Below are 27,829 nucleotides of genomic sequence, written 5' to 3' on the forward strand. Positions count from 1 at the left end.
AATTTAACATCCAGTTGCGAATTTATGTTAAACTTTCTTAAACATAGCTCCCATTTCCGACAAAACTGATAGAAAACTGTTTTTTCTTAGTAAAAATAAATATATATCCAATGCAGATTCAGACAGTTGTTAGCCGAGGTATCCCCATAGGAGCCTCTGGTGCGGGGGAGTGACGAGCTCTCTGTGAACTTCTTGGGAAGATGTCACTGGATAATTACACCTTCTTTCTCTAGTAGACAATATTAGATCCGCGATACTAATTACGCAGATTCTCTACTCGATATTACGTAAATGCTCCGCCTTTCATTTCAGTTTTTAACGATCGTAGTGATTGTCTCTGACGTCACAAAATTAGCCAAAATTAGCACTGCGCTATCACGTGATTGTCTATTATGACATTCAGAGGGGTCATTTTGAAGTGCAACGGCATTTGAGTGAGGATTGCTTCCAGTTTCGTTGTCAAGTATCGGTATTTACAAGGTGTCTTACAATGTATGAAGACTCGTGTAACAGGAAGAGTTTGATTTCTTCAAATGGTTTTCTTATAAATTGGCAGAAAGTTTAGGAGTTTCGTTGCTGTTTGTAAAAGAATACTTCATGTGAAACAGTATTAAAAAACAGTAGCAGTTGAAAACAGTTGAAATTTATCAGTAAAGGTATACAAATATGAAGCTGAGCGCAAAAAGATTATTCATATTATCTTAAAATGAAAATGAGACACACTGTACTGATACTTGTTCTGCTGGGTCTTGTTCTTCTAACAAGATATTGTTTACTGTGCTGTAAGCGGGTCACAGTGACCTTCACCTCTAGTTTAAAAGACAAATCAGCGCAAAAGTATCTATAAAATCTGTTAAAAGACATTCTAAAGTGATTGAACGGATTTTGTTTAAATATCGACTGTGAGCTTAATGGAAATTTGCGTTCATTCCGGCATGAACATTGAAAAACCCCGTTCAGTCCTTATACTTACATTTAAATATTTAGTAAGTATTGATATAGATATAGATATCCCCTTATATTTTTGATATTGAAGTGTCTGCGTCGTCAGCGCAAACAAGATTCCCGGAGCAGTCTAACTTCACTAAAATGTTTGATTCTAGCAGTTGTCTCATTTTAATCGAACTGCGTTTATAGCGCTATGAACGCAATTTCTCCTGGTGATGCTTATAGAGGAACTTGCAATAAAAAAGTAAATATAAATCATCAAAGATATAAATTACTTACATGTGAAACATATTCTACATTACTCACACTAGGTGTTCAATGTACTGTATTGATCTCACTTTGACCTTCCTTAATGGAGGAACCAGATTAATTGTAATAATATGTACGATGACTCATATATCTATACAAATGTTAATGGGTATAGAGTACATACTGTAGCAAAGACACAGAAAATGTACAAAATTTGTTCTCAATTCATAGCTTTTCTGTTCATATTTTGCAGATAACGTTATACGCAGGACTATAAGTTTAACTTTCTACAACATTTACAGCAAGAACAGGATTATTAACTAAGACTCGATTAAAGGAGGATTATTTTACCTCATGTTTCATATTTATTTGTCTGAAACCCCCCCAAAAACTAGCTTTTCAGGTCTTTTTCTTGTGTATTTTAGGCCAAGTGGACATAAAGGTGGCGTACCGCCCCCGCGAGTCTCCGTACCCCCTAATCAGTGTGGAGGAAGCCGTCCAAACCGTGTTGGACAACACACCCCAGCTTGCCACAGAGACTGTTCATTTCAAAGGTAGGATTCGCTAGATTTCTGTCCTGAACAGTTTGAACTTGCCTGCCAATTGTACTGCATTGCATTTGCTTTATTTAAGTTTCAAGATTTTGTGCCAAAATGTAAAATGCTAAAATGTGACAGTAGTTTCTTTTGGTTTTTCGTCTGGTATATTCGCCTGGATTTGTACATTTCAAATTTCTTATCACTTGATAAGACTTGATTTATCACCATCAATATAAATAAAAGGTGGTGGTATACCACATAACCCGGTTTCTTATTAAAACATATTTGTATCTCTCGTGAATCCGATTCACGCTCACACTCATACTAATGTTGATTTCATTTCATGGAAGTGCCGTACTCAGAATTAGATGTTATGTAATTGACATACTTTAATATTATTACTATAAGTAATAAGAACAAGCTATGGATTGTTTGTACCAACGTTTTAAATTTACTTTTTAAGTTAAAAGTTTGCTGCTTTAAGTATATGCCTATTCATAGTCAAATTTAAGATGTACTTCAGTGTGTACCATGTTGACTGTTCCCAGCCTTGAACCACCATCAGTTTGTCTGAACTTGGCTACCTCACTGCGGTTTTTATGATATGTCTATGTCATATCACATAACACGTTCCCCTGCCCTACCCTTTCCTACAACAGACAATTTCACATGAAAATGAGGCATCATTACATATTTTCCCGAACCCACTTCCTTAATATTGCATCTGGTGTCCTTGACCTCGTCAGTAATCCTGACCCTCTCCCCTAACAGGGCTGCCGACCACTAGGTGCGCACCGTGTATCATGCATCTAACTCCAAGCTATAGTTCTGCTAGTGATTAAGCTATCGGCCTAAGATAAGTTATTGAAATAACGGACAGGTAAGACAATGTGTGTCATACTGTACTTTATGGATGAATTCCGTTCTAAAGACTCATAATACCATTTGTTAGTGCAAACAAACAAGTGTAAATCCAAAGCATATGAATGGAGTTCATATCAAAGATCGAACACAGACAAGAGAATGTGTAAAACTGTACCGTTAGATATGCCAGGATTTTTTTCAATATCATTAATTACAAAACAAATGTTACACAATGCACTCGTTAACCAGACAGCCGGAGTTATGTGGGCTAAGGTCCACCAGCTAAGGGAGCTGGCACAGGACCAACCATTATAGAAGGGGTCGGGCCTCTGGAGTCTACCTGGTGAAGAGCCGATCTCTGACCCCTTCACAGGTAGACTCGATGTCGCCTTATATTCTACGCTTCGTGGGAAATTGACATTTTGACGTACCACATTTTACCATTAATTATACTTTCAAAAAGACTTCAAAAGAATGATCATGAATCATTTTGAGTATGTGAACTGTTGCTTTGCATTGTTTTACATGTCAAAGTTATGAATAATAGCTTTTCATATCAAAGTGAATACACAATTATATAAAAGTACTTTGGTACATACATATAAGATAATGCAGATTTTTCGTTTGACGGGTTTGTTGAAGATGATGTATGTAATACAAGCTTTGTGAACAACCACAAGGTGTCTAGATTGTTACAGTTTGAAGACTATGTTATTTCTGATACATTACTTTTCGAAGTAACCTATATATTTTTGGGTAGAATAGCGTTGTCAACGAAGATTCATTTTGAGTAAGTGATAATGACCAAGATTTATTTTTTGTATTCGAATTTTAGTTTAAGCAGTTGCAACAATATTAGTGTAAAGGACAAGTCTTCTCGACTTCGAATATATGAGCAAATTATTACCAGAATATTTCATCTCTATTTCATCCCCTGTGCGTCTAGACATCTGATTATCGACCAGGATCTTGCAGGTAGTAATATGGTTAAGACTATTATTAGATCCAGATTTCGTACGCTGTATATTCTTTATGAACATTGGCGATTTAAGAACAAACATCTGACTTAGATATAATTAGATTAACACGGTATTGCCAATATGTAATTGGATGTTCCTTGCAGCCGTATCGTATATGTATCTTCTGAAAATGTCGTATACGTATGAGTCTATTTTAACATGTAGAAAATAATAATTCATAATTTGATATGTATCATTACTGTACTTGGAACTATGTGGTGTACACATATTCCGGTACTTGAAGAACCTTACATTATTTTTAGTGTACAAATCAGGTGCGCAGTTATTTAAGTCTAGCTCAACACTCAATAGTATTAATGACAGTTGCAAAAACTGGCTGATGCAAAGGTGCACCAAGATATGTACATGGAATGCAGCCACACACAGAAGCTATATCACAGCTTTAGTTATCGCGTATTGGATATTACTCGTCAGTGAACCCTAATTCCAGAGAAGTTAGGGTTCTGCTGTCAAGCGTAACAGGGATGCCATAAAAAGGGGTATACGTACCGAGGTGTTCCACCGCCCGCGGGTGTGGTGACAGGCAGCGTGGTTCGAATTATTTCATTATAAACGCGTTAGCCGCCCTGCTCTTCCTTAAAAGACCACCTTACATCCTGTGTTTTACATTAGTCTATTGTGTGGTATAAAGTTATGACTGATTTTCTTTTCGAAGTGTGAAGTGAAAATTGATGAATTACACAATAGTAGAGTTTTAATTGTTGGCTGTAGTATCCATCTCCCTGAGGAAGTACTCCGTGTTTCATATTACAGTGTTACGTTCCCAGTCGAATCTGTTGTGTAATGGTTTATTTGAATCGGTAATATAACTTAAATGGCAGATGTCAACCACTCCTCATAGCACAATACATGTAAGGGTATACTTGTAGATGATTCCTTTTACTCAAGAATTCATCGTTTAATAAATAAAATTCTGCAAATGTCTAGATGAAATAATGATTGTTTTCTTTAGTGCTTGACTGCCAATACTCATGAGATATACGATATTACTTTACATAAACGTCGCACTCAATGTCTAACATGTCAGCCAATGAAATTTTGACTTATATATAGGTACATATTTGGTACACTTGCACTTACATACAACCATACATAAATTATGATTAATTTTGAATGGTAATGCATTGAACATTGATAATTAGTTTTGTTGGGATGATATAAGTGCCTCTTTTATTTTCCTTTTACTTAATTGTTGGTGCTTTAACAGGACCATTTTTATTATAAATGTTTCGTTTGCACTTAGTTCTAATGCAGTTAAGCTTATCTGTCTTCATTATATGCCAGCTCTGAATAAGGTTTCAATACATTATCTACAGCGTCAACAGGTTGGCAGCGATGAAATTGTCATTACTCTAAGGTAAAGGAAGGCAAAGTTACACACGTATCATAATTTGCGAGAGTTTCTTCACTTTCAACCATGTGCACTTTTGGTGAATCTCAGATGCTAGCATTCTTTGTTACGCACGATCAAAGTGAACTAGAACATTGACACTGCTATTTCGTGTTTTTTTATGGTCTTAAAATACCAGGCATGCATTGCAGTGTGCCTTTGTTGCTTGTACTTGCATTAATTGTTCCCATAAATCGTCTGTGTGGACAATAAACGTGCACTGTTACGAATATCTTGAGTGTTATTTATACCCCCCTTGTTTCATCAGGTGTTCGCCACACGTTTACCGAAGAGTTAGGACAGATCTGGCGGAAAACATTTACTGGTAGATAAGCCATTGTAATTGGCAGATTACCATGTGTTTTTCAGATAGATCACTTATTGTTGGTGTTTTTGTACAGATGTGTGTATGATGTTGATCCTTACATGTTACATAGCTGATGTTTATTGGGAAAACCTATCTAGTGGAGGGGTGTCACCAATCATCAGAAGTTTTATGTCAGGTCATGACATGTCGCGCACTTGTGTGTCACCGCATGTGGATATCAACACGCGTGTGGCCCATGTTCTTAGCTGGTAACGACGTTAGGATGCTGTATAGTAACACGTTTTCCATTTGTAATTAGCTGTTACTGACGTAAATGTGTCATAAACACACGTGTTCCCGTGAAACTAGCAGCCAGCGGCGTAAAGTTGCTGGCAACACACGTGACACTTGTTACTATCTGTAACTGTGGTAACTTTCGTTTGGCAACACGTGTTTCTCGAGGACGCTAGTGACGGTTAGCGACGTAGCGGCGTTGTGTGGCAAATCATGTGTCTTCCGTATCAATAGCTATTCGTGAACAACGTCAAATTTTTCAATCAATTCTATGAATGATAACATGTATTCATGAAACAAATGGCTTCTAATTTCTTATAATGCTTGAATTTTCAAACGATTTTTCGCGTCGATTCGTTTTGTTCTTACATAGAATGAACGAGCACAATGGGAATATTATTTCAAATAAATATAATCCATCATGGTGTTCGGTTACTTTATATACAGTTTATATATATATGATTAACTTACGATAAGGCTAGCAATAAATGAAACAAACTTTATAAAAAGAAAGATAATCAGATGTTCCGGAAGGTTATGCGTCTTCTGCTTTTTAAACATCCGCCCTCTAAATTTGATGTTTTAAATATTGTGTTAATTGTTTGACGTGTATTTAAACTGGGAAACGCTCTAGGGGGGTAAATGTTCCTACATGTAGATATTTGGCTATGTTAAATGCTGTATATTCGAATCTAGGTCAAATGTATGTGAATTCACGTCCTCCAAGTGAGCACCGGGGCAGTGACAACGAAAACAGAAGACACTCTAATGAGCAAAATAGAAAATGTCGATATTCCTATCGCAGTTTTTGAGAAACCTTTATTGCATTTTCTCCATTTGTTCTAGAAAAGACCGAAATTATGATTTTTTTGTGTTACATTTGACGGCATATAAACACATTATACCAGCAGCCATCCCCTGTCAAACCTCAGATGTGTGGCGTTGTAGATAGTATTGCACGTAACGTGCCTTGGTGCCCAAGTGCACGTGATTTACGGACAACCCGTTCCCATTATGCTGCACACCTGTTTGTTGGTGCTACTTCCTACATGTTATGATATCCGTGTTACGCTGTTTTGCTTCCTTCTTTCCCAGCCACGCCCATCGAAGACAGCCTGGTAATGGTGGTAACATTAAAACGTTCATTATTAAACACCCATTAGCTTGTTCTTATCATACCTGTCAGACGCTGTGTTTGAATTATGCGGATTCTGTCATCGTATGACTATATGGTTCTGAAAAAGTTGTTTCGGCTTACATAAGTAAATGAAAAATACAAAATATTTGAAGAATCATTTAATTTGTCCTAATACAAATTTTCACATCAGACTTGTCATTTTATAATGGAAAAAAGTAGTCGTTTTATACAAACTATTGAAGTGATTGAAAAAAACTAATTTGGTTGTCCTTAAGAAAGGATAATTATAAGTAAGTCAGAAGTACACAAACAGTGCTTTGTCTTCAACGTTTCTTGCCCAATGGATTGATTTTTGTTTTTATTTTTAACATCTTGATGCCAACGCCATAGTGATAATTTATCACTGACTGATAGTGAACCGAGAAATGTCATTTATATAGAGACCATGCCTACTTTGTTTGAGCGGTTTCGAGAAATATGTTTTATCTATTGTTTACATGGCTAGAACTGTGCCTTTTAATGTTTGTAGATTGCCCTTACCGCAAAAATCGCGATAATAGTTACACCAGCTAATCGCTATTAGCGTCACAACACACGGTTCATATCTATAACCGACGGACCAATTGAAGAAACCACAGTAGATTCGTCTGTCTCACAAACGGTTGTATGAATCACCGTACGGACTTACTGAAAGGAACACACGTGCTACAAGATCCCCGCACAATTCATTATGGACATAATATATTGACCTACGTAGACTATTGTTCTTATTCCCCTTTGCTCTGCCTGTTAGTATTGAATTGGCAAGTAAGTATGCATGATTGTAATTTTGGCAGTGACCCCTGTGAACTATACGATGTAAGCATTCCTATCCCTACGCTAGTGCCTTTTTATGTTCCTTCCCACTTGGTTCCTTCTCTGATCATTGCGCGCGAGCGTAAAGTAGTCCACATGACGCAAATCTGGAGATACCAATCACAATTACCGGGGACGCTCATGTGGCTTACCATTGTACAGAAATAGCACCATGATTGATAATTACTGATTGACACACTTGGAATAATACGTCACTGCGTTCGACTGACGACTCAGCAAAGGCATGCGTGCGTACAGTACCATATAATTCAATAGATTCGACTGGGAGTCTTTAGAAACATTCGTTCGAATAGTACTAAACGGTTTTTCTTGATGAGGTGTCTTGGCAGGAGTTGAAGTACTTATGGCTTACTCATAATGACGATCCACCAATAGCGCTCTCAGATGGGTTGCAGAGTGCCGCGTTATGACGAAAGTCAGCGTTTTAGGCTTAAAAATACACAATGACCTTACGTCTAAATTAAGGTTATTGTGTACTATGGCAATTATACGAAATAATTTCCATTTCCTGACCTTCTGTTGGGATAATGTTGTTGTGTAGTTGTTAATTACAGTTTGAGGACATTTTTTTATGTATTACCGAGTATGACACACACGAAGAACATTTTTACTGAATATCAGAGACGTTATATAAACTTTGATGGTAATATACGGAACAATGAGGGTAAACTTAGCGATCTGCGTTTGCTAAAAACTACAAAGATATAGATGTCTTCTATTATTCTTTTCAAATAGGACATTATTACAAAATAAGCACGAGTTTATAATCATTCACTGATATACTGATCTATATTTGTATTCGATAACTATAATGTTCATTTATTAAATTAAACGGGGTTGTAATTCTATTAATGCTGGGAACAAATGTACTATTAAGCGTTATGGGTACGCTTCGAGGACAACAATGCATGGGCTCCGTTACTATGTATAATAGGCATCATACGTTCATGAAGAGGTCAATTAAACATTTTGACTGAGGTTTAGTAAAAGTCAATATTGTAGGAGCTAATACGTTTGTCTTATTAAATGAACCCTATTTCGAAATTACGTTTTTCAAATTAAGTGTTCATCAAAGGATAGAAAAAGACGCAATGGTAAACTGTAAATAAAGGTATTTATATAGAATGTCAGACAGAATGACTTAGCAAATGTAGATCTTCCGTGCTTGCTTATTGTTTTGGTAACGTTTTGCGTAAATTTTAAGTTTTGTTTTGTTTTTGTGTCTTTGTGTGAAGACGCTATGCTGTAATGTTCGATTTGTATTAAGCTTTATCAAGTGACATTAAATACAGTTTACATTTAAAATAGCAAAAGTAGAGATAACAATCCTCTCACAGCTTCAAAATTCTCTGGAAAGTGAGATATTATGATTTCGTATATATTCGTAATATAACAGATTTGAACATGAGTCATAACGTTCTGTTAACCAAAACATCATTGTACATAAGGTGTCTATAATTCTTTGACTGGGTCTGTTTGTTTCCTTGAGCTTATGATTCTGGATACGGTTTCAGTATAAGTACACGTCTCTAATGGAACACGAAATGATATATGTTTTCACCGTTTGTTGTCCTCCTTTGTAGCTCCCATACTATGCTGTGTGTTATCATTTAACTTGCAATAAAACCATGGTCGGGCATGGCAAGATACCTGCTGAACTAATAATGGAATCGTATACATAGAGGCGTAAATAATTCACTAGGAACGTTTGTGCTTCAAATAACAGCATGGTAACGTCCAACGTTTCACATGTCTATAACAAAAACTTACAAATGTTTGATATGCTGTTGACCGTCAAATCTGGGCCTTATCTATAAGACGTAATGGCAGATGTTCGTAAAATGATCATTTAGAATTGATGAAACACAAACACAAACATGTTGTGCATTAAGGTTACATAAAATCAATCTGACCTGATAATTGATTATATCAAAACGCAAATAAAAAGTGTACAGAAGTATATAGCTTTATATCTATTATCGAATTAAGTGTGTTGTAACTGCCGCAAACTTAGCATTTTTATGCTTCAGAATGCTTAACATTTTCAGGCGATAGTTTTTTCCCTGTTCTATTGATTTTGTTTACAAATCTGTCTTCTCTTGTTGCTATTTCGATCTCATAATATATTAAGTAAAACAATGCAGTAGTGTTTATATCATATTGAACTTTTTCAAAAATGGAATGTTTTTACGACACACTACACTTTCCTTGACAATACTTATATTTTCATGCATGATTACATTTGTTGTTTTGTGTATCAATTCCCGCGTCCAGTAAACCGGGAGATGGTTCTTTTTTTGTTTTGATATACCCAAGGTAAATTAAACGGTTCCTGCATTGAAATACATGAGCAGTTATTTTGATCACAATTAAATTATATTTTTGTTTAGGTAATGAAGTTATCATCTTTTTAGTCAGTCAGTGATTCAGTGTTTTTTTTACTGATCCATCGCTTCTTACGATTCAAAAGTATTTGTTACGACAATACAGCATTGTAAGAACGAATTCGCCCTGCTTCAGGTGATTTTATGCCATGACATTTCCATCCAGAAAAAAATACTGACTTTATTTCCAGACGAAACGAGATTTAAGTATCCCCGAACCACTGCGAAAAATAATAAAGATGGATTTTTTTTTTTCAACCACAATGTTTTGAATGTGAAAATTGAGCGGGCTAGATCGGGATTTGAACTTTGTACTTCAAATTATTATTCTGTTGCTCTAAAAGATTGAGCTACTTTATCAACGGAAGTGCCCTGACCAAACTGAGCTACGGTTGATTCCAAGCGAAAGTTAAAGGTAGTTTACTGTAGGAAAAACTACAGGGCAGTGGGACAGGGACCCTTAAAACAATGTATCACTTCACTATAGTAATATAAAAATGTTTACGGTGTTCAAGTGCATTTACATGCCATGCATTTCTACATGGGAGATATGTTTTCACATTTTGTAACAACGCGTTAAACTTAATTTAAATTTTTGTCGAGATACTCTCATGCGATTGTACGGCGGTTTCCTCCTCTGTCCCATGTAACCTACTCACAGATTTCCATTTGTAAAAGGTGTGCTATCGATTAAAGACACAAAGTTAATGGTCTCTCTCAACGTCGAATAGGCTTACAATTTTCAACTTTAAGTTCCGATCTATCATGTATTCCTGTAGTAAGACGACAATGTTGAGTACCAAGGAGAAGTGTTTTGACAGTTTGATCATACATTATGAATAACACACGATTTGATAGCAGGAAGGTCTTCGTTTAGAATCGAGTTAGATTGACGAAACGACAATTGCTTGATGTATAAATACCACATTCTGTTTTGTGGGCGTTTAATGTGCGAACCTACGAATAGCGCAATCGTTTTATATAAGGTTGCATTAACGTAATCACATCATACTCCACAACTCATACGATTTTGTAAAGTCAAATGTTATGGAAAACCATCCACAAATGATGGTTCTAACAGTGAGTTAAGTAACATTTACCAAACTGCCCGGTCTCAATATGGAGATGTATTGAGGGGCCACGGTGGCCGGGTGGTTAAGGTGTTTGACCATTTGTGGTCACTAACCTCCACCACTAGGTCGCGGGTTCGAGGCCTACGTGGGGCATTCGCCTGGTACTGGCCGCAGGTCGGTGGGTTTTGTCCGATTACTCAGGTTTGCCTCCACCATCCAAACGACCCGTCCTTAAATGACGATAGCTGTTAAAGGGACGTAAAGGATTGAAAAGCAAAAACAAATCTATATGTGATGAGGAAATCATTATTAAACGTGTTCGTGGGTGGTAAACAGTGTTTGAAAGTATTTATATGGTATACCAGAGCTATACTCTTTTTAATATCAGTAGGCCGACAACACGTAATTTTAATTTTGCTAATATTTGTTTTTGAAAAGTTGTTGCGAAAACAGTTATACACAAACTAAATTTATGTAATAATAAATTGATGAACACACAATAGACAGCATGCAGATGAATATTTTCTTTGATATGAGGAATTAATACAGATATTATGGCAATTTCTAGAGTATTATTACAGATACTCTCATTTTTTCATCATTTGAGTTTTGAAGCGAATTAGAATAATGTTCTGATAAACATATCCGAACGTCCATTGACGAGGTCCTTTAACCATTTAAGCCATGTAGATTTGAAATACATTTCATATGAACTAGTATATAGAAGGTTTTGAGGTCAAGGATTGTTATTGTTAATCATAAAATGCCCTAACTTCTTCTGAGTTCATGGTTGAGAGGGGATATTGTGACGTCCTGTCATGACTATCTGTACTTTTAAAACATGTTTTCAATTCTAAGAAGACCTGTGTGTATGGCCGTTAGGCATATTTATTTTGTTACAAACATGTGGTGTTGTTTCCATGGGTCTGAAGATGCAGTGGTTCAGTAGTGCTGAGTATTGACACTGTACTCTATTGGCATGTACCTCTGTGTTCCTGGTACGGTGTAAACGTTGGTTTTTTCAATAGAGAATAGTGCATAGTTTTATCTTTCTAGTTACAAATCCTGTTTAAACTCGGAATGGCACTCTGAATTGCAACCTGATTTTTTCCCATTTTATTATCATAAATACTTTTATGAATAAAGCATGCTGTTGATAGGTATTGTTGGTAAGCGTATAACGATTACTTGGTATATGTCGTGTCTTTCTTACGGGACGGCGTTTAATTGCTAATTACTTACGATATTTGTTGGAACTAGGAATGTTTGTATTTATTTAATCAGCATATTTATTAAGTTACGTACATATGCAAATGGTCATTAACTACACAGTACGGTATCTCTTATGCCTGTAGTGTCACAGTATGACGGTGACACCGATATCGGTAGATGCCCTTGAGAGGGACCGTGTCCTATCCCTATCACATGCGTCGTAAAAGCAAATGAGGACTAATTAGATTAAGGAGGAATGTATGAGGAATGCAAACACTGCTGTCCCGATAGTCAGGTCGTTACCGCATCGTACACATGCATTGACACAATCTCACACAAGCGCGACAAATGTCCCTCGTCTGTTTAACGCTCCCTGTTTTATCGCCCTCTCAGACGAACACTGTCGTTGATGGGGTGTGTATTGGGGATTTTGCTAATTGCGGATGTTTTAGTTAGATTAAAGTGTCTCACGTAAAACTAGCGATCTATGATTATTCTCATCTTCTTTCGTGTGGCTTGTAAGATGTCCGTCTCAACTGGAATAATGAAACGAACATACTTATTTTACTGTCATCAAGTGAGGATACAAGTAATAGCAAGTTGATATTTTTTTTCTTTTCCTTTCTTGTCGCATTGTTTTCATACTATTTGATCTTTTTTTTGTCCATTGTACAGTTCATTTCACGTCCCTTGGACTTCTGTTCTATGCTGTTTATCGTGTTAATGACGTGCTAATTTGTCCATTAATTTCTTCCGTATGGATTACAATATATAAGTAAGGATTTTAGCTGTATGATACAAATCGAAACTCTAAAATATATCGTTTGGTGGTGTACCTTGTTAGAGTGAATGGGATCTTCGATGACCTTTAAATGATTTGAATAAAAATACTGACTATTACTTTGAGATTGTATTAATATCAATGTTAATGATAGTAGAGGCCGAAACATATTTAAAACATAACATACCAGCCGGTACATTTCATCAACAGTAAGAAATGTTAGCAATGTGAAGGTTACCCAAATGTTAATGCCCTCAATGTGGAACATATAGATTCAATCATTCCAAGGTCGTCGTAGCGATCGGGCTTCTGCTAATTAGGGAATGGTGATAGATAATGCACGTGATGGCATCATAGTCGTAACGCGAATTATCTAGAAAGTGGCCATTGCTCTTGATTGTAATTCATTGGTTGTATAAAAATAAATGTAGATTTGTATTTTAATGAATCAACTATGGATGTTTGGTGGTAAATAAGTATAAAGGTTTCAGGAAAATGAATTCGCTTTGTAAAAAGTGAATAAAGGCCAGAGATAAATTCAAAACATCCATTACGAAATGTTTTAGAACGCATTCCAAAAAATGTTTAACGACCTGTTCACAAGCATTTCGTTATTATATAGTAATTCATTTATCGCATAAGTGCTAGCTTTTACACGTTGCGTATGACAATTTCGGAAAATGTTCTAGAGGAATTTAATTTTAACGAAAACTCCGTTTGAAAACAACTGCCAATTAACTGCTTCATCATACATTGTACCACTTCAAGCGTTTATAATTTATGGCTGAGTAAATCAGTTTAAAAACGAATGTTATCATTAGGTACGTGTATGTCAACGTTGTACTAAACCTTTATATATACCTATCGGAGGATTCATTCACAACGGGGTCAGAGAAGAATGTATGCCATTTTATGATTTTCTGTCCTCTGCATGGAAGCACTCAAAAACTAGTCTGCAGAAGTCATCAAAACCCGGGATCTTTATCTTTCTATCCACAACTCTTTCACTTCCTAATTAAGTCCCTCAAACGAAGTGGGGTACTTATATTGGTTTAACTCCGTGTATTCTTCTTCTTCTTCTTCTTCTTCTTCTTCTTCTTCTTCTTCTTCTTCTTCTTCTTCTTCTTCTTCTTCTTCTTCTTCTTCTTCTTCTTCGTTGGATTCCAATTTCAAAGACACCTTTCTTTGGCAACTGCGCATCCAAGATGGCCCTGGCACGGCTTGATTGGTCAAAATGAAATATTGGTCGATTTTGCTTAAATTTGGTATGTTGGTGTATTTTTGCATCTTTGCGAGTCGACTATGGGGCAGTTTGGGGGACTTCTGTAATGGTCCCCCATTGCAATTAGTACTTGTTTCTATTGCTATTCGTTGTAAACTACCGTTTATCTATTCTCTATTTTGTAACCCTTTGCATAAAATAAGTAACATATTTAAATAAAATTTACGGAGTTTACCACATTCTACAACTGGTGTAGTCTGTCTTTTTATAACAATATTTCTGCCTTTCTGAGGTTGCCCGAATACATTCCTTCAATACATTGCTAATATCCTTCCATCCTTGTCTCTCCAATCTCCAGTAATACTGTACCTTCTTCAAAAATGTCACGATTTCTTCAATTGCCATTAACCAATCAAACTATGTTTGAAAGCGTTAACAAATAGAGAAAAACCCGTGTTCTAAATCAGACTTGACATTGCCGGGATTTGTCGCTAATGACACGTGCTTGATATTTGCAAAGTATTCTTTGCCAAATGAGATGGGTTCTCGAGAGATGTTGATGACATCGACGGGTTCAATTACGAATTATCGTAACAAAAGAACGGACTTCTTATGACATCATTGTTTTAATTGTCAGCCAGCCCACGCGCCAAAGCTGGATCTAAGTCATATCGGGACGAACGGATTTCTCCCAAATCTTATTGGTCTTTTTTTTTTTACGACAAAATCTTGGCGAAAGTTCTTTTTAGTTTTCGTTAATTAAATGACATTATCTTTTTACCTTGCTGTGCCCATGTTGCAGCGTCGCTCTGATGTATTTGTGAGGGAAAACATATTTTGGGTAACGCTGTCGTTACAAGGACATGAAATGCATGTCTTATTAAAACATGAATCTCTTACGACTGTCGGTAGGGAAAACCAAACCTTATATCGATAAAAAGGGATATTCACTCCCTGCTTTGATTCTTATTTCAGCTTTTGATATTATTAAGCGATACATTCATCGTCCTGTAACTGGTTGAACAGAAAACTTGTTTAGCATTTTCAATTTCTTTACGGTGCTTTATTCTCAAAATGGATGTTCTATTTTTGTTTTAGAAACAGATGTTATTTAAGAAGAATGCGCTCATAAATGATTCTGTAAATAATAGCAATAGAATTTGCAACCAATAGTGTGGGCTTGGCACTGAAATCCATTAGTAGGTGTTTCGCGATAATGAAATTATAATAAAGATGGTATGCTAAACTGCATGCCTGGATTAAGTGGTTTTATGCTATACTTACACACATGTTGAATGTGCAAGGTGACGTTAATAGCAGCAAAGTAATCAATTACAAATGCCTTAAAGGTAGCGTGCCAGAGACCTATATAATGACGCTGCTTCTTGTTCACATTTTGAACCATGTATATTATTTAAACATACGATACATGTTACTTTTCTTGTATTAGTAAAAGGCACTGCTCTATATATTTCTGGAAGTGTATATTGCATTCTAATTTTTTCACCTTTCTGATCATCAGTACGTAGTTTTTGTGGTATGACTGCTTCAAATCTTGCCTGGATTATTGTTATAATATCAATGAATACGTTATCAATAAAGAGGCAGGAGAAGGAGAAGCATATGTTTTATTTCGCAAATACGGAATAATGGCAGCTTATATATATATTTTTGATGAATATGAAATATGTATACGATATAGATAATACATCCTAAATAGCTATAACACAGTAAGAATAAATATAAACCGTGAAAGGTTATCAAGATGAGGACTAGAACCACATTTTCGTAACATGCATACATTTATAGTTAAGAATATTAGCCTCTCTCTTCCCCGCTTTATATTTCCTTCCTAGTTTGATAAAAAACATTCTTGGATGTTTTTTTTTTTAATGTTAAGATTGCTCTATGGATTGTGATGTTATAGCATGGTTGAGAATTGGGTCTGAGTAGGTCCAATTCAAAAAATTATTATAAATAAGAAGTGTTGCATTTTTATTTTGATGCAAATATATGGTGGAATTCTATATGAAATATGTGTTTATTCTTGAAATAAATATAAATCTCATGGATCACTTTGTTGTTTGTAACTAATCAAATCGTCCACTCGTTGTAAATGTCACCTGCTTTGAAGTCATTTTAACGCGTATATGCATGACCAGTTTTGTAAGGGTATGGTTAGTCAAACTACTATTGATAGTAATTCATTAGTTTTTTTCAAATTGTATGAAATACCGATGCTATGACTTGTCATGTGGAAAGATTGTTCCAGTAAACTGCCACAAGAAATGATATCTCCTATTCCGGGGTACGCGTCAAACGACCGTTACATTTTATAGGTGAAAGATTGAGCCAACGTGTCTGGGGAGTGGCAATACATCTTATCAAACGAATGTGTTGATTTTTGCAAATAATGTAGAATTTAAACTTATTTGTACAGTCTAAAGGATCATCTCATCAGAATAAAGGAATGTAAAATCAAACTGCCATATTAAGCGATACTTTAGAAGTTGTTTTGCATACTTCTTCATTTAGAGTGTTTAAATGCTGGTCAAATGTCACAAGCTAATGACGTAAATGATCACAATTATTGTTGATAAATGATTTTGATATTGATATCTAAAATGGAACAGTATACGCCCCACAAATCTAAGAAAACTAGATGGAAATGTATGTTGACAGTTTTTCAACAAACCACATATAAAAGTGTCATAAGCACATTTGTATTGATTGCATTTCAATATTTTTCATTCCAGCGTGCATGGGGCGGTTCCTTGCCGAAGACGTTTTCGCAAAAGATCCGTTGCCTCCATTCCCGGCTTCTATCAAAGACGGATATGCAGTTCTAGGTAAGACATACGCAAGTAAAATGGACATGTTTATTGTTGTTTGTTCTCAAAGAAAATGTTCATGGTAGTTTGGGGATGTAAGGTAGTCAAACGATTTCCAGTTACTTCATACAGCTTCTTCTACCGACCATTGTCATATTCCAAACATAAGGTTCACAAACATAATTGAATACACAGCATTATCTCCTGACGAGCTGTCGTAAGACAGTGAAGGGACAGAGACAGACGCTGTTCTTGGTACTTGTGCTACAACACTTGCTTAACCGCTGTTGTTGGCTTCTTAGACCTACCACACATAAACGCATTCCTGTACCGTTTCAGTTGTAGTATAATGGCATGGTGATTTCTATCTCCCGGTACAAACATCTCAAACTCTCTCAGTGTTACACAGTTTGATTATCATTTACCGCACGATTTTAGTTTGAAGATCGCTCAACTCAAAGACCAGATTACGGTAAACAAAGCTTCGTTCAAATACAAATAGTCTATGGAGCCTATTGTTTGTAGGGCATCTGTCTGGCTGCAAATGCACCCACACCAGCTACTTTCGAATCAAACAAAACAGTTATGTGTTTTTTCCCTGTTTCATTTCTGTATAGCAGTAGAACAAGAGAGGACATCATTGGCCCCACTGTTCCCTGTGATAATTCACACTATTAGGCCAATATATCCAGCACTACTGTGATGCTCCGTACAATGTCGTTTGTCATGTTATGTTTGCCCAATTTTCAGACCACAAACATAAGGTTAACCTTAGTTTAAAATTGTACTTTTTGGAGCAATACAGACTTTATACAATTCAAGCACTCGTACACTCCTTTTACAATTGTTTTAAAGTCGGCACTTCATCCATCATTATAGTATTTAGCCGACCTTAATGAGATTATTTGCTTTACATTTAAAATGGTTTTACATTCTGAATCTCATATCATCTATAAGCTTACAGTTTCCCATCAATTCTTGGATTTGAAATTTCAATCAGCTACCAAGAAAATATTACTTCCAACATCATTTATTTCTTACACTCTGTATGCTAGTTTTAGATATTGCACCCTGAACTATTGTTTTTGCATTCACATTTCTTTCTACTACAGATTAACAATCTGTAACGGTTAACACAAAGGGTAATTATAAGTCAAAGAAAACTAATTCGCTAGTTGGTTGAATATTATTAAGATAAATCAAAGACAACTTTAACTTTTATTAAGGCATATATTAAACAACTGAATAGTGAGAGAAGTTAAAACCGTCTGGCAAATGAAGAAATTGATACATTTGTACTAGTGTCAGTGTTGGATATAACATCATGGTAGATAACAATATTTTGACAGTTCCATCAAAGAGCGTGAGTGACAGGGTAAAACGCTAACGGTGAGCAGAGGGAAAGCAAGAACTGCTATTTGGCACCATGGCGATACCAACATCTGTCAGCCTTTATGACTTTGATGTGTACTCTGGTAGAACGTTAAACATATTCCGGTCCGGTTTATCCATACACGACCATTCACTTTATTTCACGTTTTATTTCTAGCTTTCCACTTTAATTAAGCCTTGATGTCTTTGATAGTTAAGGTCTGGTCATATTACCGTTCTGTCTACCACAATGCTCAGAATTTAGTTGCTAGAGAAGGGCATGCTAATGGTTACTCTCATCGCCCACCTGTCGTTTCAATGAGTTTTTATTGTTTACTTGAATTTTCACTTGAATAATGTTTTTGCTTTCATTTCAGCATCAGATGGAGAAGGAAACAGACTGGTTTCTGGAGATTCTACCGCCGGAGCTGTGGTAAGGCCAATATTTTAACTCTGTCTATGAACGTCTCTGTAAAGTAAGGGGAGTAGAGTCAAAGTCATTTGTCCGAAGTTCCTGCCATGTGGCCAATCAAATGCGTCCCGGCATGACATCATACTCACCATGCACCCAACGCTGCTGCGTACAGTAATATCACTTCAAAGAGCACAGTCCCCATTTCGCTTTACTACGATTTGTTGGAATTTCTAGCACGTGCATTTTATAGATGCCTGGTATAGTTGTGGTTGGGGTGTTTTGAAACCAAATACCAAATTATTGGTTTGTAAGAAAAACAAGCAGTGTGTTTGCCATGCACCAGGGCATGCTATAAAACATGAGCTGGTAATGCCCGAAGTTCAATGTTCGCAAAGTTATTATTTGAAGGCAAGTGTTTTATGTTAAAATATTTATTTGTTTGTTCTGTTTTCAACCACTTTAGATTTTGCTAGCTTTCTGTAAAAGTTTCGTTCTGTCTTTCGTATCCCACTTTTTTTAGTGTAGCATTACTGAGCAATACGTTACCTATGCGACTGTTAAATGCACCACACTACTTCCATCTGTCCTACTTTCAGTACTCGATGTAAACTTCCAACAACACCAGATATTATGTTAGCATATGCCTTGTCATGGCGTACTTCAGTGTGTGGAGGAGATGGTTTTTAAATACCTGAGTCATCCCAGGTTCATGCCTAACAAATTAACATCATTGGTAAAAGTTTCCCCTCTGTAAGCACTTGTGTTTATTCATTCAGTATTCATCTTGTGTTTATACAGGCCCGTTACTACCACGACCCCAGTACCAGTGTTGCACTCTATTCTGACGTGACAAGTTCCTTTATTTCATCCCAACATGTCGACATAAATGTGCTTACCAGATTAACGTATTTCCATCTGGTTTGATGTGAATCGTTTTACAATGTAACGTTTCCGTATATTTTTTACCTGCATCAGACCTTCTGCTAATTAGGATGCGAGCATCTGATATTAGTTTTGGTGTGAAGTATTTTCTGATTGTAATTTAACCAGTAGGTGGACTATTTTCCATATCTGCATATTCAACATGCTGGGATAGCATGTTTATCAGATTTTCATCAACCAAATTACATGTTATATAAAAAGACTAGCATATGTAGTACATATATCCTTATTATGTACGTAAATCAAGTCTGTGATAACGGTCAGCCATCTGGCAGTGTCTGGTTAATGCATGATCCAGAATGGATCTTGGTCTTCATAATACGGTATTGTTGGGATCCCATTTTTTCAACGTTGTTAATGTATTTTGCAGTAATGTATATATCAGAAATGGCTTTACATTATGTTTTGGTTTGATATGCTCTGGAAATCAAATTTCAATGATCTAAGTATCTTTTCATCTCACTTAAAATGCAGCCCGCCTTTAGCAAGCATTACACTTCTTTCCATTGGTTGGTAGGAACGTTATCATGTATGTGTTTGTAATTTGATTAGATTGAATGGATATCGCGTACAGGATACGATAAAAAATACATTTTTAAGTATAAATATTTCGATGTATCTGACATATTTCAACATCATGTGAGTATCTTACTAGCTGTAATGCCACAAGCTGAATAACATGTATCGAGTACAGTTATTCTATAGAGAAACAAAAACATACGTAAAACAATAGTTGTTCATTATAAGACGTATACCTGCACGTACAATTAAGCATATGTAAGATATAATCATCCCTGGTGCGTGTTTTATGGTGGAATATAAAACAGGATGAATAGATATTGGGAAAAAAACAAATGACAGCTTCAAACATTTTCAAATCCTGTTTTATATATTCGACCACATTATACCAACACAATTTGATTATACCTACTCTACTACACGGATATGTAATTGAACGTGCTTTCTTGTCTTCCTCAGAGCATATAAGACAACCTCACTTAGATAAACTTATTATTTACATTAGAGTGTATTATTGTGCATATTGATATTTGGTTTTTTTGGGGGTGGTCGGGTGTCACAGTGGATAGCGCACTTGCCTTTCACCAAGGCGACCGGGGTTCGATTCCCTCATCGGACACAAAAAGGTATTGGGTCACCTGTTTGACCACGTGGGTTTTCTCTGGGCACTCCGGTTTCCTCCCACACTAAGACCCTCGCGTGCTAACATCCGGGCAAACAAGAGTTATACTATAAGCTGAAATAGGTTGTTTCATAATTGCTGTAAAATAGATAAAGTTTATATTTATATTTAACATTTGTCACGTGATGCCTCGTTTACGTTTCACAAAAAAAACGATGTGCTAGTTTACCTTGAATGTATTTTGGAACGTTTAGAATCCTTTTGTACGCGTAAGGCTACATCACACATGTAGGTAATTCATCCAAGACACACTACACGGACCACTCCATTTGTTTTATATGTCGATAGTCACATTATTCATGTTATCGTATTATATGTTATACAATATTAGAAGTCAAACATACATTAAACGTTATGTGTTGATATTTTTTGTCGAACACTTCACTAAGTATTGTATACTTATCCGTGGGTTGTTTACCATGTGTGATACTGCTTACTGTGCATCGGCTATATCCTAGACCAATCCATATCGTGCCACAGCCGCTCAGGACGCGCACTATCTGCACTGCACGCGCGATATCCCCCGACCCGTCATATCCGTTTAGCTTTCGATTCAATACGAAAAAAATCACACCTCAAACTTGTATTGTGCACAATCAATATTAATCTGTATTCAGAAACCATCTCAAACTCATATGAAACCTTCAACCACGAGAACTTAAGGAACTAAGCTCTGTCATCAGTCTGACACTGTCAATTATCTTCAACACTTCAATACAAACTGAAGCAGTTCTTGAAGAATGGAAGAAAGCAATGTCACAGCCATTTTCAAAAAGGGAGACCAAAGACCAGCGAGGGTTAGTTTAAAGTGTATATGTTGCAGGTTATTCGCAAAAATAGTATGAGAAACCATAATTAAGCACATGCAGACCAAGTAATTGGTGACTGGATGGAAATACTTGATACAGAAGGGTGCTTTGATGTACTTTATTGTGACTTTATGAAGGCGTTTGACAAGTCCTCCGCCAGCCATCGACTTATCCATAAATAGAGCATTTATTGATTCACCTGGAAAGTTACGAGCTAGATTAAAAGATGCAAAAAAAGTAACGGTAAATGGAAATACGTCATGCTTGAAGAAAGTGAGCAATGGCATTGCACAAGGATCTGTCCTATGACCAATTTTATCTGTCTTTTATAATTATCTCCCGGTTATTACAGGTACGGATACAAAAAACATAACTCTTGGGCCGATACGGAGTAGGATATGAAACGGTCATATGCATTTTGTTAGACCTTGCGTTAAGTTTCTCCTCTGGAATATTAGAAGTCTAAAATTTATCAATTTTCGTCTTGTTAGGAACTACAGCAATGTTTCATATGTGGGTTACCTTGACCTTTACGTTCCTGTTAGCATACTTGGATTAGACTTTGCGATTACCTCGCTTATTTTTAGAGTAGAAATGCAACAGTGCGCTAACTTTATACATGGATACCTTAGGAGGAAGACTACTCCAATAGATCAAATGGATGTCGCTTACTTGGTTTATGCTTTCCCTTTAGATTACTTAAACGTTTTTGAAAGCCGGTGCAGAAATATATTCTACGAACATATACTACTTTATTGGAAGTAACAAGCAATTATATAAGACCATCGTGCCCTTTGAAGGCAATAATGGATTTAGTGCAGTGCATTGCTATTTAAATTAAAATACGACACTTAGACTTAGGTATTGTTGCTTTAATACGTATATGTAATTGTCCAAGCAACATATATTATTGTATATAATGTGATGTTCTGTTTTAAGATTGAGATAAACAAGTGTACCTTTTATAACTAGACTGTACATCTTGAACACCTGTCACTATCGACCGTGATGGACTCCTTGACCCATTTTAAATAACTGTCGACAGATGTCACTTACGTCTTCATTTTCCCAAAGGGCGCCCGAGCATGGAATACATATCCTTGCGTCAGCTTGGAAAGAAAATGCAACGCACGTGCATGATTGATCAAGTTTTGTGTAAAATATCGTTTCTGTGTACTAGAAGCGTCCTCCCCCTGTCACGTTGGTATTATGTATGGCCCTTGATGTAGTCCGCACCGCCTGGGTCAGGGTCACAAAGTCTGTTGTTGTATGGGTACTGGCATAGTTCCTTAATAGAAGACTTTACTACATTTTCCCGATACTTTAGGGAAAAAGCACAGTGTTTACGAAGATCTGTTTAGTATTTAACAGGCTAAATAAATACGGCTGGGTTTTTTTAACACATGGGCGAAGCCGACGAGCTATAGTCGGCATTCAAACATGTTTGTCTTTTCCAAGAACAAGATTTTCAGAAAACCTAGAATGAATCCTCTCTAAAACTTATTTAGTTCGGAAGTTGAGTGTATTTTTGGCCGAATAGATTGGCAATTCCCGTCCGTCCGTCTGTTTGCACTAATGTTAGGAAACTTGGTTAAGCTCAGTTTTCAAGTTATTTATTATCCCACATCAACTAAACTTGCATGGGTTACGTATCTAAGGATGCTAATCACATGCAATTTTTCAGATTCTGCTTCTAACCTACATTTTCCGCTTGACAGACAAGGTTAAGAAGCTTTGTTGTGGTCAGACACAAGCTGCACTATGGTTAAAAAGATTGGTTTAGGTCACTTACCAAGTAACTACTTGTCCTACATCAACTACATTTGCATGGCTTATGTATCTAAGGATGCTTATCACATGCGATGCTTCGGATGCTGGTTATGACCTACATTTTTTGCCTCGGTGACCAGGTTAAGAAGTTTGGTTAAGGTCAGTTACTAAGTAACTGCTTGTTTTACATCAACTAAACTTGCATGGCTTATGTATCCTAGGATGCTTATCAGATGCGATGCTTCGGATGCTGGTTCTGACCTGCATTTTTTGCTTCAGAGACCAGGTTAAAAAGTTTGGTTAAGGTCAGTTGCTAAGTAACTACCTGTTGTACATTAACTAAACTTGCATGGCTTATGCATCTAAGGATGCTTATCACATGCGATGCTTCAGATGCTGGTTCTGACCTACATTTTCCTCTTGACTGTCCAGGTTAAGAAGTTTGGTTGAGTGTCAGGCCCATCTGATCTTTGGTTAAGAAGATTGGTTTAGGTCAGTTACCAACTAACTTCTTGTCTTTCATCAGCTAAACTTGCATGGCTTACATGTATGTTTCTTAAAGGATGCTTATCACTTGCGATGGCTTAGATGCAATTTCTTTTCGTTTTTTCCTGTAGATTCTTTGTTTTATGTATATATGTGTGTTTTTTGTTGTTGAAATGTACCTGATCACTTACTTATATTGATTTTAATAGTACATCTCTACTGGAAGAATTAAAAACGACAACAGTTTTTTACATCATGCTCTAAGTGTTGTTTACACTAGACAAACATTGATCTACACATTTATTTGAGATCTTTATATATCTGTACTCTGTAGTGCCTCCGTGCATGTGAGTTTGAGAATAATGCATCAACATCATCGTCCTCAGAACTTATATCCCGTCTCGAGTTGGCCGTACAAACCTACAGGCGTTGGTGTTAATCGTTGATAGGTACAAATCGTTTGCATAATTAGAGCTTCATATAATTAAGACATTTCTGCGCAAACGGAGACTGGTTATGATGCTTTTCCCTTCTGACACTGGTATGTTTAAGTACATTTCACAAATAATGACGATCAAACGAATATGGCGTTCCGGTGGATCCCAAGCGAAGGCTGATAATGGTGGAAAACTAGACACGGAGAACCTTACTCCTGTAGACAATTGATTTATGTTTAGTTAAGTGGTACAAGTTGCTTACACTATGTCCTGAATGTATAATTTCAGTAATTTAATCACTTGGATAACTGCCGGGTTATGTCCTCTGGCGTTTCGCGATCAACTATACATTGTAGTGATAAAGCAAAGCCGTACCGCAGATTAACTCCAGAAACGCATTTTACAATGACGTGTTTATTAGCTTTACAATTGAAGTTTTCATGTTTTTTGTTCCAAAATATGTTTGAACATGCAAGCAGATTGTCTGATCTTTGGTGGCTCTCTTGAAGTCCCCGTATAGGTCATATGTAGAATTATTTAAAAGGTTTTCTATACGAAGTACATCTGGCATTCATAAATATGAATTAGTACTTATAAATTTTGGTATCTTGTGATAACAATCGTCCTTGATATTGATCGGTTGGAAATGGTGACATTGTATTGAGCACGTGACTACTTTGTGACGTAGTGAATGAACCAATGCCACAATTGTGACGACATAGTTAAGACAATAGATATGAGGTAAGGACATGGTGACGTCACATTGAAGACAGTAAATATGGAATCATAAATCTGTAACGCAATAGAAACTGATTAGAGATCGTGTATATATAAAGACGATATCTCATATTATGAGGATTTATATGAATTAATGTTTAATTAATATGTCCATGGTGTCATCTGTAGCTTGGTTTACGAGAGAGTTGCATAAATAGGAACATTAGCCTTTAAATTGCATCTTGTTAGGCCTGTGTAGACAGACCATTGATGTTCTTTGACAGACTTGGAGGAGAATCTTTCTAACACTGGATCAAAGAGTTAGTGACGCTTTGATAACCGCCGTACGTTCTCACCAACGCCTATGGAACTAGGGGCTGAGGATACTTTTTTTTATATATATATGTAGACACACAGGTAATTAGTGTACACTTCCATCAAAAGTTATATACGTTAAAGCCGTAGATGAAGCTGTTTTGTTCTTTACTAAGGAGCTATAAGCACATTACGTGCGCGATTGAGACTAATTTGGATATGACAGTTGCGTGTTCGTGCACATGCGTTTTTTTGTCGCGTATTTAGTAACAGTACTTTTTTGTTTTTACCAAATTCGAAAGAAACACATGAGCTTTTGTACGTACGCTGTTGTGTCTTACATCGAACTGTTATCCGAATTCTTTTGCTATTAAAAGACAATAGTATTTTAACTTAATTTGCATTGAATGCTTGCTTAAGTTTTGGATTCAAATTGGTAAGCGCAAGTACAAGATAAACGAAAATCATCACAAATTTCGAAGTTCTTCATTAGAAATAATTTTGGGTATATTTTAACTATTTCTTAATACACAAAAATCACACACGTAAGAGAAAGAAAGAAAGAAAGATAGAAAAAAGGAAATGTATCACCGCAGTCTTGCCGAAATATGATTTCTACAAGAGTATAAGCATAATTTACCATGACTTTGCATTTACCTTATGGTGAAAGGTCTTTTAACTAATATACTTACTACTTTGTCAGACATAATCACAGTTTACTTCAAAACGAAGTACGTCGTGGTTTTGAAATTTTATTGGACACGCGTGCCAAATTGTTCATCCTTATTTCACACAGGTCTAACATGTAACATTTAAATAATTGAATGGCACTAATTAATTGTTTTCGACTCAAATGGCATACGCTCAAAATCACCATTAAATTTGAATTTCTAAATGCTGCATGTATAAAGGAACTATTAAAGCGCGTAAAGCTATTCTCCGACGTATAATTCACACGAAGCTTAGATAATATCCGGTAGATGAATGATTTATTGTCTTCCCGTGTCCGTCCTCTTTATAATCGAATGTCTGGATAATTAGGCGTTTTTAATTTCTGTGATGTAGAATGTCAATGACAAATGCATGATTAAAAAGCATCAATTTAATGTCGTAAACATACAATGTTTGGTGAGTGAAATTGTCTGCGTGACAGGAGAACGTTGTGTATATCGTTATTCTATATTATTTCAGAAAACTGATGAATTGTTAATATAACATTGTTTATTATTGATTAAGATCATTGATGACGACGCGTGTAAGTAAGGATACATTTTGTAACCTTAATCAATTACCATTATGATAACACGGGCTGTTAAACGATAGCGTGTTTGCTATTCGTGTCGATGGGGATAATCACAACTAAAGCAGTCTCCTACGGATTCAGGGGATACACAGTGGCCTTATCCTATGTGGAAGTTAGGTGGTGCATTGGATAACGCACTCACGTTTTCACCTATGCGGCCGGGGTTCGATTCCTCGAGTGGATGTGGACATATTTGGGGTCACCTGCCCGACAACGTGGGTTTCTAAGGGAGCAAGAGGACCTCCTCCCCGGCGCTAACACCCGGGCCAACAAGAGTGATTGATATAAGTTGTAATAACTTGTTTCATAAGTTGTGTTGCATAAACACAGTTTACATTTAATACATTAAATGTGAAAGTTTCTTGCTGTATTTGTCTTAGGGTTTGAGTAGTCTCCATCCTGTTTTTAAAGACATCTGTCTTTGCTCTGTTTTAGGGTTGATCGAAAAAGTACATTTGCTCTGCTGCACTTATTGCAATACTACAAATGTTTGTATTTCGAGTTCGTCCATTTCCTTTCATCTGAATTTTACTACCAATGTATTACCTGACAAAGCTACCGGCTGGTAGCTTGTGCTCATTTTCTATTGTGTGATCCTGCATCACAATTGGTGTCGGTGGTGGACGTTAAAAAGGTTTCTTTTGTAATTTTCTTTCTCTGTTAAACTAATAGGGTATTTTAAGCATCCTCGTTTTGCTTCATAAGGTCAGTTTGAATAAAGTGTAGCATATATTATATTCCCCCATAATTACAAAATACAGGTTCTGGAAGCTATAGAGTACAAGTCGCTTTTGATTTCTTGGTATTCCAAATGGACTGACACGGACTTGCTACGGTACTTATCAGCACAAAAGTCTTCTTCAACATTGCAATTTACCTTTATAAAATTCGTCACTAATCACATTTAAAATCTTT

General features: G+C 36.3%; 1 protein-coding gene across 1 annotated transcript in view; it reads left to right on the forward strand.

The window, feature by feature from the left end:
• Nucleotides 1-27,829, forward strand: part of LOC110458405 (gephyrin-like) — a 71,101-nt gene that overhangs the window by 33,972 nt on the left and 9,300 nt on the right. Inside the window, exons 9-11 of the mRNA XM_021510088.1 lie at nucleotides 1,623-1,751; nucleotides 17,074-17,166; nucleotides 18,897-18,952. Coding sequence (XP_021365763.1) covers nucleotides 1,623-1,751; nucleotides 17,074-17,166; nucleotides 18,897-18,952 — 278 coding nt within the window. The remainder of the gene's footprint in view (nucleotides 1-1,622; nucleotides 1,752-17,073; nucleotides 17,167-18,896; nucleotides 18,953-27,829) is intronic.

This window comes from Mizuhopecten yessoensis, unplaced genomic scaffold (assembly GCF_002113885.1).
Source record: "Mizuhopecten yessoensis strain PY_sf001 unplaced genomic scaffold, ASM211388v2 scaffold9563, whole genome shotgun sequence".
Taxonomy (NCBI): domain Eukaryota; kingdom Metazoa; phylum Mollusca; class Bivalvia; order Pectinida; family Pectinidae; genus Mizuhopecten; species Mizuhopecten yessoensis.